The following is a 15,843-nucleotide window of genomic DNA, read 5'->3' on the forward strand; positions in this document are numbered from 1 at the left end:
CTGCCGCATGCACAGTCTACACGATCACGACAACATCGTTTCACGACGTCCAGGTTCAGTGGAGGATGTGCAGGAGAGAGGCATCTTCCCGTCTTCCTCAATCATAAACGCTTTCCTGTATGATCACATGAGATTTATTCTACTCTTGTGCATTGTTCCGTCCCCTTGTCTCCTCCTTCTCCTCCTGCTCCACCTCCTCCTGCAGGAACAAACACTGGGATATTTTTAGTCCTTTCGCTCCTCCGGGACTCGAACTCAAATCTTACCGAAGGTAGACGCCAAACTGACGTCAGAGCTCCAGTAATTTGACGTGTGATCACCCCCCCCCATCGACACACACACACACACACACACACACACACACACACACACACACACACACGCTCAGTCTTGTATTTCTATCCTTGTGGGGACCGTCCATTGACTCCCATTCATGTCTAGCCCCTAACCCTGACCCTTACCCTAACCCTAACCCACACCACAACAAAGCCTAACCCTAAAGAAATGTTTTTGCACTTTTACTTTTTTCAGTAACAACAACATGGTCAAGAAAACACTGTTTCTCCTACTTAGGACCGGAAAAAGGTCCCCACAAGGCACGTCGTTCCACGTTTTGCTATCCTTGTGGGGACATTTGGCCCCAACAAGGATAGAAATACAAGAACACACACACACACACACACACACACACACACACACACACCAGCCCTCCCCTCTCTCGGTTTCTCCTCTCCTCAGCAGAGCAGTAACGCGCAGTTCAGTTTCACGCTCCCTCCATCACAGCCAGCAGCGTCTTCACGATCAACCTGACAACAAATAACATTTCTTCATTCCCACCAGCACACTTTTCACATCTGGGAGTTCCTTTTTTTTTCAGTCTTTTCTTTTTTTATTTTTTGGCTGCTTTTTGTGTTTGTTTTTTTTTTAATCTCAAGAGGGAGTCTGACGCTGTTTTGTAAAAACTGATTTATTTCTCATCTGGTTCAATTTCCTCTGACATGGAAGTGAGATGTCGTCCAGCGGTGATGTGCTGTGTCTTTGCCGTCCTCTGCTCCGTGGTTCCCCGCTCGCTGGCGGCTTCCTTCCGGGACAGACAGTACCTGAACGAGTGGGCAGTGGAGATCCCCGGCGGGCGCTCCGCGGCGGAGTCCATCGCCCGGGAGCTGGGCTACGACCTGGTCCGACAGGTAGGCACCAACGCCCCGCAGCGGAGCACCGGCTCACCGGGGGGGAGAAGGGGAAAAGATGAATCCACTCTTAAAGAGGCTATAATCCATCACTAATTTCATTTTATGGTATGGCATCAAAATAGAATGAACTGTACGCCTCATATTTGTTTAATTCAAAAGAAAACGGCTCTGATAATGAAATGTTCATTAAACCCCACAGCTAAAATAGACATTGTTCTAACAACAGACTGGACCATAAATGCGTCCATTATTCTGCTTTGTCCCGGTGAAGACATTCTACTGCGTGCTTTTCAGCACCCAGTTAAATTATAGGAGGATTTATTCTAACGATGACTCATTGTTTACACACCACTGATAACCTCCTAACTGGGAATCAGGCTTTCATTTCCCTCTTCTGTACACTTCTTTCCACATACTGCTCTGTACATATTAGGCTTATAGCTTGTATCATAAGGCCAGCTCATTAATTCTTATGAAACCTGTGGCTCTAAACATCAGCAGGCAATGATCAACCAATACCGATGTTGTAAGGAATAATAGAATACACCGTGTCTCATTCACTTAGCAGCTTTTACTTATTATTAATTAAAGATATATTTTTATTAATATGAGACACCAAAAACCGAAGAATATCATGTCTTCGCCACCAGCCATTATCTGTTTCTTGTCCAGGTGTATCTCAAAACCTGAGGATATCAATGAAAATTTATTTCTATACTCATATCATGTTTATCAACGTTTTTAGTCATTATTGTTGTGATAATCAATGTCTGTTGTATACAGTTATTTGGAAAACAACATTTTCTAATAATTTGATATAAATTCTAACATTACAAAAACATAAAAATATTCATATTAATATTTATTTTCTAATAAACCTGAAATATGTATCATTTTAACCTGAATTATATAATTGAGGAAGTTATTTCTTTCAATTGGATCTAATATTATTTTTCATCATTACAGTCTTGAATTCAGTCCACTAACAGTGTAACATGTAAGTTGTGAAAATAGAAAAGCCTATCTTAAAATCTACTGTATATATGAGAGACTTTTGCAGGAATTTCCAAAGGGATTTTTTTCAAAATCTACCTACAAACTCAAATCTTTGCCTTTGCTACAAAAAGTTGCGGATTTAACCGTTATTGTAGCAGCATAATGGAGTTTTAGTGATACCGAACCTTTTCTCTAAAATTGTGAAAAGCATCTTTACTAATTGCAATATAAATTATATTATTCAGTATATTCAGGCAGTATTAGCAGGCTCATTAACAACTGCATTACTTTGTATGCTTAGTATTGCTCAACAGTCAAGTCAATTAGTTTCATAACTATAAGACCAGGTTCTGTACAGGGTTGTGAAATAAGTTAATCTCCTCAAAGACGTAATGCAAACACAGCTGTAGGCTCTGTCTACATTTTATGGCCTCATTGGGAGTAATTAATTTAAATGAAATCTATGAATACTGAACATGTGCTGCTAAATTGATCTCTAAGAAGTGATTTATGAAAAACTGTGGCTCAAAGTGTAAAAATGGCTTTTTTTTTGTGAGAACTTTTGTGTGACTGACTGGTGGTGTCATGTCACTGCACTGGCTTCATAACATTCCATCTGGCCCTCATCTTGCCTTTTCTCCACAGATTGGGGCCCTGGAAGACCTTTTCTTGTTCAAACACCGCAATCATCCTAGCAGAATGAAACGCAGCGCCACCCATGTGACCAGGCAGCTGTCTGAGGATGATCGGGTGAGTGGATTCTTTCCCATTATTGTTGTTTTATTCTGTCCAAGAGGGTCTGATTTGTGGTAATAAAAGAAAAAGAAAAATCCTAACGTCTTCATTCACCTGTGCAGGTGCTGTGGGCAGAACAGCAGTACGAGAAGCGACGCAACAAGCGGGCGTCCCTCAGGGAGTGTCGAGACTGCCCAGCAGACAAGCTGTTTGATGACCCCATGTGGAACCAGCAGTGGTACCTGGTAAGGCCTCAGTTTGGCTTGAATGCTGCATGAGAAAGCACAGCCTTGACTATATATATGCACAGCTGTTGTGGGCGTATTGAGAGTTATTCAAACTAAAGAATTAAATGAAAACGTGTGGGTTCATTTCCACCATGCTGCTGATGTGTTGTTCTATTTTAGTCTGGTTTGGCTGTTTCCTATATACTAAAGCCGTGTCAGTACTGGACAGCTCCACACAATCACTGCTCCATCTTTACAGACTCCTCCCACTTCAAGCGGTGCATCAGTCTGTAAAAGCATACAAAATTGCATGGTTTGGGATGAGTGCATAAATAGCACTGTTATTGATGTAATTGCATCCGCATTCTATGTTGACATGAGCATCTTCCATGAGTAAATAATAAACATGAAAACAATGAAACAATAGCATGTTTTCAAGCAGTTCTCGCCAAAAGAGCCATTTGCTTAATTGGTCATACAGTCCTGTGCAGCGATGAGAGGGGTGGAGAGACTATAATCCAGTGGGATGGAGTAGAGCAGAATGCACTGCATTAAGTCCCAATCTATCCTGAATGGGATGGTTTAGCCCATTCAGGCCAAGTAGTAGCAGCTTGTCACAGCTGTGGATCCGCTTCCAGATTCATTACCAACACGTTCACTTTATCCTGACCGGAAGATGACCCCAGCATCTTTATTCATTTAATTCATAAGCTCACCGTGATCTCTGAAAACATGGATGTTCCGCACATGAAATTATAATCCCATAAAATGTGCACAATGTAAATAAAAGCAGGATGCAAGGATTTGCACATGTCAATATGCTGGATTTCATTCTCAACAGAATATAGACAAAATATCACGTGTTGACAGTGAAGTATTTTTCAGTTTCATTAATTATGGAAGTTTGTTTTGAATCTGAGGACAGAAACACAGCTTGAAAAAGGCGGGGAGGACAGTTTTATGTTCACCCTTGTGTAGTGTTATCTCTTCTTATTGCAATAGTGTGTGTAGATTGAGGAAATCAAAAGACCAGTTTCTGGAAGTGAAAAAGTCGTCACATGATGTCCCATTACCAGACCAACACAGAGACCTTTCTACTGTGAAGAGATGCTGTTTGTAATTTTGGCTTTGTTTACTGAAATGGGGATGCAATGACTATTTTATCTCCCAAAAGTGATGAGTTATATTGAATTTTAATGTGCAGCTAAAAAAACATTCATGTATAAATGTGTGCTGTGTGCTTAAATGTTAAAACGTAGTAAATGCCTTCATTTCTTTCTCTGAGGGTGAACACATATCCATCCCCTGCCTTTTGATTTCACTGGTTATATTTTGTAACAGATTTGTGACGATGATCCTATAAATTGGCAAATGTTGTGCTGCGGGAGCACAAACATGTTATATCTATTAGCTTCCTTTCTGTGGGATTTCTCATTGTGCTTGTGTCACGATGTGCAGCTAAAAACGTTCAATAAGCAATTACTACTAACTCGTAACAATCACAATTGATTTTATTTATAGTCGAAATGATGTAATTTGACGTCACATGCATGAATGGTTTAACTGCTCTCAAATTGTTTTCGCTGAATGCTCATCAAAGATATATAGCAAGGCTGCATATGAGAGAGAGAGGGAGGGAAAAAGCTTCATTTTAGGCTCTCTTAGCATCGATTTTGTTGCACCTGCACTAACTGAACATGACTCATGTGCTTTGGAATAAGAAAACAAATTGAGATGAATCATTTTTGCCGATGAGGGATGATGACACTAATGGAATTGGCCTTAAAGTGCCGCTTAGTGTATTTCCACAGCAGCCAGTGTCTGTGTCACTGTGAGGGCTGTGTTATCTGAAGCGTGGTGCTTTCTCCCTCTTTCCATTCTGCAAGGGCAGAATACAGAGATGGAGAAAACAGTGGTGTCAGCTGTCACATTACCCTCCATGTGATAATGCCATGTTTTACCTTCAGTTGTTACAAATTGAGAGAAGACTAAGATATTAAGGAAAAGAGTGTGATAGTTAGGAAAAATGCAATGAGAACTTGCAGTGTGAGCAGCGCAGAGAGGATGGACACGTTTACATGTCGGCGTTGGTGGCAGACTCGATGCAAACTGATATTAGAAGTGTGTTGGAGCCGTGTGGCAGAGGGGGGGAGCTGGATGACTGTCTATCCAGCATGAGTGGGTGAATAACTGAATTTAATCAGGGAGTGACTCATACTTGTAGCTTGAAATTCCTCCTGATTGCATGTGTGTGCATGCGTGTGTGTGTGTGAGAGTGAGTATATGTCTGTGAGAGAGACCATCAGTAGCCTTGCAATTCACCATCCGTGCTAATTGTGTATCGAGGGATTATCTTTCTGCTCCGCAACTGCATCTCCATCTGCAACTGATGCAGAGAAGTCTGCATAATCTGCTGTATGTGTGTTTGTCCTGGACCATTAAAATCAATGCATGGCAAGCTACTGAAAGCCCCTTTAGCTTTTACCAGCCTCAACAAGTGAATCATTCGGCATCACACTGAAACCTCTCAACCTGTGTGTTTGAGCTGGCCTGGAGAAAAAGCAGCCGTTGCAGACATTGTGCAAATTGAGACGTCTGTTGTGCATTTCCGTTGATGTCTGTGTCACTGGTGAAATAGAGGTACAATTGTGGAGAGGATGGCGAAGAGAACAGGGAATACAGGAGGAAGTCAAGGAGGGAGAAAAGGCGATACATCAGAGGGATGAGTCACATCTTCGGGGTGGCGTTCTGCAGTGTCTGTGCATAATGCACAACAAGCCAAAGAGCACGCTTCTTTTTTTAGTCTTAGCTGTCTCCAGCTCTGAATCATGGTCTTCCCAAGGCAAGTCAGGCAGTCTGCGGGCATTGGTCTCACTCACTCACCTCACTCCCTGCTGATTTTCCATTTAGAACAGGCTTGATGCCCCCCCTGCCCTGAGATGGATTCCTAAATAATACGACAGGGGGATTGAACAAGAGGGAGCCAGAAAAACTCAACACTGAGCCATGTGTTGGCTCTTTGAGGCATCTGGAAAGTTAGATTAATCAGCTGAGCTGATGCAGTGGGTGACACAAAAGCCTGAATAACATGACCTTCTGGTGGCACTTCTCTCTGGAAGTGGCCGTGCGGCAGAAGAGGGTTCCTGACAAAAGCCGATAATACAGCCATAAATTTCAGCAAAGGTCAGTACAGGAAGTGGAAGGTCCAGGAGGCAGGGAATCCCATCAAACCAACCATGTGAATTATTTCATCTAAAGCTCTTGAATGAGGTTTTAAAATTCCTCACATCTAATTTGTGTCTTTTCGCCTCCGTCCTCCAGCAAGACACGCGGACGTCATCCTCGCTGCCGAAGCTCGACCTGCACGTGATCCCCGTGTGGCAGAAAGGCATCACGGGGAAAGGAGTGGTCATCACCGTCCTCGATGACGGACTGGAGTGGAACCACACAGACATCTACTCCAACTACGTAAGACATCGTTTCCATGGAGACAGCCTCCGTCGTCTGGATCTGCCGTTGCCATAGCAACACTGTTGGCGACACCTTACAAGGCGATTTATAAAGACAGCATTAAGACTTCTAAATTATAACTGAATATAAATAATAATCCTACATTCATGATGAGCTTGATGATTATTGATTTGCTATATAGATACTAATTATATCTTTTCGGGAAGTGGCTACAGCCCCAATGAGAGACTGACAGTCTGAATGGCTAATGAGATGATTAAAAGCCAATAAGGGCCAGACACAACTGGATGGGAGCTCATCAAGATTTCATTTTGGCTCCGTTTATCTTGTTGAGGGTTACTCTGAAAGCCTTATAAAAAGCCCCATCTGTGGTGTTGCTTCATGGAGCCCTGCTGCACTCAGAAGCCAGCCACTGAAGAAAGGATGAGAAAAGAGCGAGGGATGGAGGGAGGGAAGAGAAGAAGCAGTGTACGACAACAGGGCGGAGGGAAACGACTCCCACTGTAATTAAGTTGGCTCTGATTAATCAAAGAGGATCATTCAGACGAGACTTATCCTTAGCAATCATATGAGCAGCGTCTATTCGCATTTTTTAACGCTAACGTGACTATATTTAGTAACCCCTGCATTTAGGCTTCTTCAAAAGTAACCATTATGAGTCAACAACAAGCTCCAAAGACACAAAGCGACTCGTTGTGACAGCCACTGCTTGCATAGGATTTATATAAATTGCGAAAATGAAGATAACACAAAACAGGAGCAGAGAGTGGTCTCAGTGAAAATGTCTCTGATTTGAATCTGGGTGGGGAATTTATTTCTAATTTCCTGATTTGTTTTGGTGGTAATAGTGCTGATATTGATTATTCTATCGCTTTTAGTTTTTTAATGAAAAGGTTCAGAAATCTTGCAGGGAAAAAGGTATCTCCTAAATCCAAATGTTTCTCCTGCTGCTGCTCCTCATCATTGCCATCCTCTTTTTAAGGGGTTAAAAACATCAAAAAAATCGTAACGTTTTAACATATCCTTCACCATCATCCTTACTCTCATTGGTTCTCAGAGGGTTAATAGCATGAACAAGCTTCTTATTTGATTAGGATTATATTTTTCATTTCGACAGTATTGCTCAATGCGGTGGGAATGATGATAGCAGTGACAAAGAACAGTCATGACACATGAAACTGTGGACAGACCAACCCTGCAGTTTGTCAACTCATGACACAGGCCTCAGGCCACCGCAAGATTTCAAACACTCTCAGTCTCAACACATCACTGTCCACAGCCACTCCTTCCTCAAATAGTCACTGTGTGTGTGTGTGTGTGTGTGTGTGTGTGTGTGTGTGTGTGTGTGTGTGTGTGTGTGTTTGTGTGTTTCTTTGTTTTTCTTTTTTTTTTTGTTGCATCATTCTCGCCTCTTAACACCAGTCATATGAGTCACCATGACAACAGGTCAGGCCCAGACGGATGTGTGTTTGAAGCTTTCGTCACTGATGTGCACAGGCATTTCAGCAAACACTTTAACCGTGTGCTGTTTTGTTTCCTGAAGGACCCGGCAGCCAGCTATGACTTCAACGACAACGACCCGGACCCCTTCCCCCGATACGACTCCACCAATGAAAACAAGTAAGTTAAGTTAGAGCTGACCTCCTGTGGTCAGAGACAGAGAGCAGCAAACGAAACAGAACGTGTGACCTCGGACAGAACGCTGATTCACCGGCTAAAGACTGAATCAGGACAGGAGGCACAGAACACACACTTCCAGTTCCACTTCCTGAAACTGTACAAGAAAGAGGACATGGAAGAGAGAGACTCTGTGCATTAAAACATTTGGAGCAGTTTAAACCCAGAACACGTGCTGCACTAAAAATGATCCAGTGTGAAACTGGCCAGTCCCGTGCACTTCATTAAATATAAAAGTCTTAAAAAATGGCATGAGAGTAGACCCCTGCAGAACAAAAATATATTTCAGTTCATTGGAAAACATCATGCAATATTCTCCTATATATGAGATTTAACATTTATTCTAATACATTGCAGTATATGTTACAATATATTGCAATACATTTCAACTAATGTATTGGTAAATATATTTTTCATCCTTTCATAAGGGGAGACAAAGAAACCTAGAGCTCCTTTCTCAGACAGTTTTTCCGTTTTAATTGTTCTCTTCTAAAACGTTTATTGGAGATACAACTGAAAACCAAGCCAACATGCTTTTTTTCCTCCAAACAATCAACAGCATTAAAAGATGTTACAGCAAGACCCACACCTTGCACAGCAGTGATCTGTAAATTCTCTGATGATTTAACCATCTATCTCGTATTGATCTTCTCATCTGATTCAATTGTTCTGCTCCAAACATTAAGTTAATTCTGATACATTCTGTCATGAAATAAGATAGTGGTGTCTCATAATATCCTTTACCTCTTTTGGGATAAGAAAGCAAGACAAACATCTTCAAAAATGGAGTATTGTAATCCCAACCAAGATAAGGTTTGAAAAAAGAAAATCTGAGTGTGTTTTGTCAGAAGTATTTAATACACAACAAAAGCTAATGTATCAATGAATTCTTTCTGATCCTCTCAGGCATGGCACCCGGTGCGCTGGGGAAATCGCTATGCAAGCAGACAACAATAAATGTGGGGTTGGAGTGGCCTACAACTCCAAAGTGGGAGGTAAAAGCTTTGTTTAGTTTGTGTTTTTTTTTCTTCTTTCATATAGATTTTTGTGCATGCCATGCAGCAAAATGTAGCTTAGTTATGTTTTTAAATGATCGGCTGGTTATTTAATACCATCGCAAGTGAACTGTATTTAAATTGTATTTTTTAAAAAGATCGCAATATGACTTCTGAAGTGCGTTTTAGTGCAGATATTTATTTTTTTTTAATGAGCAGAGTAACTGCTTTTAGAAACTGCATGCTGCATACCCATGGTTTTTTTAAGCATGTATGAAAGAAAGAGTTCCTGATAGAGGTCAGATTATGACAACAGATGGTTGCATAATGTCACTCTCCAAAATTGCTGAGCTTCAATCCACTTGAACTGTGCTTTTCATACTCGAGCTGCAACACCTGAAGAGCTTTTGAAAATGGTACCTGCTCTGATACCTTCCTAAAGACTTCGGCAACTTAACATTTTACAAGCCTGAAAAAATGTTTGGTAGACTTTGCAAACTAAGAATTTTTGTTTTTTTGATCTGATTTTTTTGCATTCATCCTCAGGAATCATCAGGAGCATGAACAGTATGTCAGTGAGTTTGAACCATCGATGAAGGAAACATTTTTTTGTCTCCCACAGGGATTCGTATGCTGGATGGGATTGTGACTGATGCCATTGAAGCGAGCTCCATCGGGTTCAATCCAAACCACGTGGACATCTACAGTGCCAGCTGGGGACCCAATGATGACGGCAAGACAGTGGAGGGTCCTGGTCGTCTGGCCCAGAAGGCCTTTGAATACGGTATCCAGAAGGTAGGCGATCAGACGGACAGCGCTTCCTCAGCCGGTGTGATGTTGGAGTGAATGAGGTTCCCGACTGCAGCTATTAGCTGCAGAGGTGACGTTAATCAGGGAGAACAGAATCAATAAGGACAATGCAGTTAGCTGCTAAGAATAAAGCGTTTAATGACAAAATGCCATCAGTTCAGGTTGTTAGCAATGAGCTGTGCTTGTCTGAATTCCTGCTTCATCAAACAATGACATGGACTAAATTAGGCGTTATAGCTTTGTGTTTATGTTAGATTTTTTTCCATGCTGTATTGGACATCACATATTCAATTTTTTTCCATGTAGGGCCGCGGTGGGAAAGGTTCTATCTTTGTCTGGGCTTCAGGCAATGGCGGGCGCCAGGGCGATAACTGTGACTGCGATGGCTACACAGACAGCATCTACACCATCTCCATCAGCAGTGCCTCCCAGCAGGGCCTGTCTCCCTGGTATGCAGAGAAGTGCTCTTCCACTCTGGCTACAGCGTACAGCAGCGGAGACTACACTGACCAGAGGATTGTAAGTGTTTTCTCCTGTTTACAATCTGTCACGTTGTTCCTAAAGAGACGATTCCATGTGTTTTACGATTGTTTTAAACTACAAAATAACTTTTCCATGCGTCGCTTTCCTGCTTTCAGACGAGTGCCGATCTGCACAATGAGTGCACTCAGACTCACACTGGGACGTCTGCTTCTGCCCCACTGGCTGCTGGGATATTTGCCCTTGCACTTGAACAAAAGTATGTACTTTGATAGCTTGATGACTTGTTGCCAGTACAGTTCAGTATCTTGGATTATTTCGTTTATTCTAATGTCTGTTTCCTGAAAACTCATCCATCCTTGCCTGTGTTTGCCACGTCAGTCCTGATCTCACCTGGAGAGACCTGCAGCATATTGTAGTCTGGACCTCAGAGTTTGATCCTCTGGCCAATAACCCAGGATGGAAGAAAAATGGAGCTAATCTGATGGTCAACAGCCGCTTTGGCTTCGGTCTCCTCAATGCCAAAGCCCTGGTGGACCTTGCAGACCCCGCCACCTGGAAACATGTGCCAAAGAAGAAGCAGTGCATCGTCAGAGACGATTCTTTTCAGCCGAGGTATGCGAAGGTTTTCCATCACCTGACCTGCTCCACTTGGTCATGTTAGTACATGATCTATGTGGTTGAGTAATTTTTAAATACTGACAATATGTTGAGGAGATCTGATGCACAATATGTGCATAATCAACAATCTCTTAAAGTGTTATAACAATGGAGGATCATTATTGGACTGATGAGCCACATTTGATGTTGTAGTCGATGCAACATTTTCACATTCTGACAAAAAGTCTCATTTTAGAGATTGAAAGAAAGCCTTATTTCTTTTTCTGCTGACAATTTGCATCCAACAAAACTACCAAGCCATCTGCGTTTTTACTAAAGACGCATCTGTTGCTGTTTCAACGGAGTCACCAAAACAGCAAGTCTTAAGCCTGGAGTGGGGTTGACAAGGACAACTGTTCTAATTTCAATCATGAACAAAAAGCTCTTTGGTAATTACTCGTTTTTTAACAGTGGGATTAAACGGTCCCTTTTCTGCTGTTTCAACAGATGTCTAGCTTGTGCTTCTTTGAATTAATTCCACCCAAATTATGAGTGAAATATCTAAAGAGGCTTGTCTTTTAAACTTGTATGGATACCTGGCACCCGAAACAACAGCTCTGTGCTTCTTTAAGTGTCTGTTCTGCAATTTGCGTTGGATTAAAAGACTCAGTTGCACTGACACCCAGTTTCCACATTACTGTGTTACATCCCCATTTAATCCTGAGGATTTGGCTCGACATTTCCGTCAATGCCTTAGTGCTATACACCCCCCTTCCAGCTTTATGCAAGCTCGAACGTCAAAATCCTTTCATTCACAAGAGACGGGGATTAGTTATTTTTGCAAATAGATAATAACAATAATAATAATGATGATGATAATAATAATATGCATGCTAGCAATTGTCTTTAAAAAAAAACTATACAGCTATTTGTGATTTGAGCAAGTAGTGAAATGAGAAAATGCTTGGCTGGTGTGAGATGCTTGTGTTGTTAAGCAGAGTTGTTTGTGTCTCATTCGTTGCTATTTTCATGCATCCCACAGGGAGCTAAAAGCAGCGGGGGAGATCACTATAGAGATTCCAACCACGGCCTGCGCGGGACAGGACAACGCCGTCCGCTCGCTGGAGCACGTGCAGGTGGAGGCCAGCATCGAATACACCAGGAGAGGAGACCTGCACATCACACTCACCTCCCCAGCCGGTGAGAGACGCGCACACGCTAATGCACGTGAGCGCATGCATATGTGAGCAGCAGCAGCAGCAGCAGAGCCGTAGAAATGACCCGCCCCCTTTGAATTCTCCTCAGGCACCAGCACAGTGCTGCTCGCTGAGCGAGAGAGGGACACATCCTCCAACGGCTTCAGAAACTGGGACTTCATGTCCGTCCATACATGGGGAGAAAATCCTGCTGGTAAATGGATGCTGAAGATCACAGATACTGTGAGTTACTTTTACATATTTTGCTTGTAATTCTTTTAATTCTACAAGATTCAGAAACAAGAATTCAATCATGGTTCTGAAACAGGGACCCAAGAGCAGGACTCAGACATAATAGCTTTAAGTAGTTTATTATAGGTCATAAGACATGGTCAGTAAACAAGCAGTGGTTTCAAATGAGGGTTAAACAAACAAAGACAAACTAGAAGCCAATGTCTGATGCAGGCGTGAGAGAAGAGTTAGAGGGGAATCACAGCCTTGCACAACGTGAAACATCTGTTTGAAAATGAACAAGAACCTGGAGCCGAGGATCACAGATCGTTGTCAAATTCAGCAACTGAGTACATTTTATTACATTCATCTATGTCTGTGTGGCGCACAAGAATTTATTGAATCTACATATCGGCTGAGGGTTTTTTTTTTTTTTTTGTCTTCCGATCAAAATAACCTTCATGTCCTCCTCAGTCGGGCCGTATGGAGAATGAAGGCAGGATTTTGAACTGGAAGCTGATTCTTCACGGGACTTCAGAGACACCAGAACACATGAAGAAACCACGAGTGTACACCCCTTACAATGCCGTGCAGAACGACCGCCGCGGCGTCGAACACATGGATGACATGATGGAGGTGAGTCCAGTGAAGTGAGGGATGAGAGAGCGATAAAGCTCCTGATATCAAAGTCTCTAATCTATAAGGCTGAAATTTAGTTCCATATCATAATGGCTTCTCATTTTCATGTTTGGTTTTATTGCATAAACAATCCAACAGCATTTTGAACACAGTGAAAACATGGCCAGTGTTCGTTTTCAGCTCAACACTTTGATCTCACAGTGTGTGTCATTAATCAATATGACGTCTGCTCTCTGTCTGGTGATGCAGGAGCCCACGCAGACGCACCCACCTGAGAAAACTGAGACGGCACGAGCCTCCTCTCCTTCCACTTCAGAGAAGGATCCTCAAAAGGCCTCAGATCCCCCCGCCTCCCCCTCTCTGGCCCTGCTCCGTCTCCTGCAGGCGGCCTTCAACAGGCAGACCCCGGCCCTGCAGCAGCCCCCGGCCTCTGCCAGGCTCTCCCCGGCTCTGAGGAGGCAGCAGCAGCCGGCCCTCGCCCTCTCCCCTCCTGCAACGAGACTCCCGCCTCAGAAGTTGTACCAGGCCCTGGATATGATCAACAAGTACCGGGGCGCGCAGGACAGCGTCTACAGTGACTACAGCGACGGCTTCTACCGCACCAAGCCGTACAGGCACAGAGATGACCGGCTGCTGCAGGCCCTGTTCGACATGCTGGACGACTTTAGCGAGTGAAAGCCTGGTCAGGAGGGGGAGGTGGCGTGTGGCGTTGGTTTGGGAGCAGAGGAACAAGGCGAAGAGAAGAGAGAGAGAGAGAGAGCAAAGAGATAAGACCAGGCTTTAGAACAGAAATGAGGAAAGTTTTACGACTCAATTCTACCCCAAATGCTGCATACCTACTCTTATCTTAATTCGTCCATCATCATCATCATCCTCTGCCAATTGATTCTTTCTTTTCTTTTATCAGCCAACACAAATTTGCAACTATGATTGAAAACCCAGGCCTATTTAGAGCAACAAACCATATCTCTGTGAAACACGGTGAAATCTCGGTGTGTGGGACTGTCTCTCTTCTCTTATTGCCTGCTCAAGCATGCCACCATTAGAATCTAAGTTTTGTAATAGTATCTATATATTACCTATATATTTAACAGAGACAATGATTGTAATATTATTTTAAAACACTTGACATCTTAAATCTCCACTTTACAAATCAAAAATCCTATTTCTGTTTTTGGCATTTGTCATATTTTTGTCGGTACTCTTAACATGGTAGCAGAACACTTTATTTCCCCAAAAACAGAACCCTAAGTATGACATGAAGCAAATCAAAGCAGATTTTCAATTGATCATTTATTTAAAATGCTGAATTTGTGGATATAATATTTATTCTCAGGGTGTCATTGAAGCTCAAGGAAGTAGCAAACCTGTCTCCTGGAGTCTTTAAAGTATTACAGATAAAAATATCTGGAGTGTGAACATGATTTGATTTTAGAAAAATACAGACAATGCGATACAATTGGATTAGTTTTCTTTTTAAAAGAGAAAAACATAAAATCCCACAGCCAAAGTTGAAACAACCTCAATTAATCTTGTGCAATTTCTTTAATTTTGTACGACTACAATGCTGCATTAAATGAAATATTTTTCTAAGGTTCCATTATAGCATATGAAATATTATATACAGTATCAAACCGTTTATTTTCTCGTGGCTCAAGTACAGCAAAGTCACTGAAGCTTTTCGTAAATACAAATGAGCACTGCCAAAATCCTGCTGTGGAAAAGCTTCTATGTATTCAGTGATTGTGCAAAAGGAAACAAGGATGTTTCTTCATCATTTTTTGCCAAACAAACAGTTCTATAAATCACAGAGAGATTTGCAAATGCAATGCCTTTGTCTTCTTTTCTTCTTCTTTTTTGGTTAATCGTCCCATCTCCCTCTGGAAGCTCTGCAGAACAGCGGCTCTGCACTGTAACCTTCAAGTACATTCATGTCGGACGCCTTAATATAAGATGTAATAAATGTGTATACTCATCTCTGTGTGGTGTAGATCAATTTACAGATGCTAGTGTAAGTGTTTATGACATGAATTGTTATGAAACCTCAATGCAGAGTCTCTGTTCTGCAGCTTGCAACTGCTTGCCCCACTTCTCTGAAAACAAGCTGACAGGAAGAGGATGCCGTCTGGAAAAATGCTTTACATGCACCCTGTAATTTATCCATTCTTTGGTGAAGCCTGTGCTGTTTTCTTTATCTTTTTCTGTTTTTGGCTGGTGCATCAGTCAAACGTTGTTTACACACGCCAATATTTATGGATGTACAAAAAAAATTCTGAGATTTATCGTAATAAACTGCAAAGTGACCTCTTGAGTCGATCTGAGTCTCTCACATTAGTATTCTTGTAGTTGGATTGAACTAAAACATTCTGTGGTACACAAGTGCGACTACACTGCTCATCCATAATAATATGAATAGTAAATTTATCCTTCGGTCATATTACCTGACAAGATAAATCCGAAACTTGACTGTTTTGAGCACTTTATGAAAGTATTTGCAGCTATAATGGACTCAGAAAGAAGCAATACTTACTTGTTAGATCCTCTGCAATTTGTTCAGTGCTCAGAGAAATGTTCAGTGTTCAGAGAAATACTTTTT

At 42.1% G+C, this 15,843-nt stretch overlaps 1 protein-coding gene across 1 annotated transcript; it reads left to right on the forward strand.

The window, feature by feature from the left end:
- The first annotated feature begins 907 nt into the window (after positions 1–907).
- Positions 908–14,085, forward strand: pcsk1 (proprotein convertase subtilisin/kexin type 1). The gene is made up of 14 exons (XM_030091878.1): positions 908–1,187; positions 2,832–2,936; positions 3,044–3,166; positions 6,470–6,616; positions 8,163–8,239; positions 9,203–9,291; positions 9,914–10,086; positions 10,408–10,620; positions 10,740–10,840; positions 10,963–11,196; positions 12,224–12,381; positions 12,487–12,620; positions 13,083–13,244; positions 13,497–14,085. The coding sequence occupies exons 1-14, from the start codon at positions 999–1,001 to the stop codon at positions 13,920–13,922; spliced, it is 2,331 nt and encodes a 776-aa protein (XP_029947738.1). The 5' UTR covers positions 908–998; the 3' UTR covers positions 13,923–14,085.
- Positions 14,086–15,843: the final 1,758 nt, after the last annotated feature.

This window comes from Salarias fasciatus, chromosome 5 (assembly GCF_902148845.1).
Source record: "Salarias fasciatus chromosome 5, fSalaFa1.1, whole genome shotgun sequence".
Taxonomy (NCBI): domain Eukaryota; kingdom Metazoa; phylum Chordata; class Actinopteri; order Blenniiformes; family Blenniidae; genus Salarias; species Salarias fasciatus.

Bases quoted from the DNA above. Each gene is read 5' to 3' on its own strand.
- pcsk1 (XM_030091878.1), top strand. From the start codon at position 999: ATGGAAGTGAGATGTCGTCCAGCGGTGATGTGCTGTGTCTTTGCCGTC. The intron at 2,937-3,043 runs GTGAGTGGATTC...TCACCTGTGCAG, and splicing joins AGCTGTCTGAGGATGATCGG to GTGCTGTGGGCAGAACAGCA. The intron at 13,245-13,496 runs GTGAGTCCAGTG...CTGGTGATGCAG, and splicing joins ACATGGATGACATGATGGAG to GAGCCCACGCAGACGCACCC.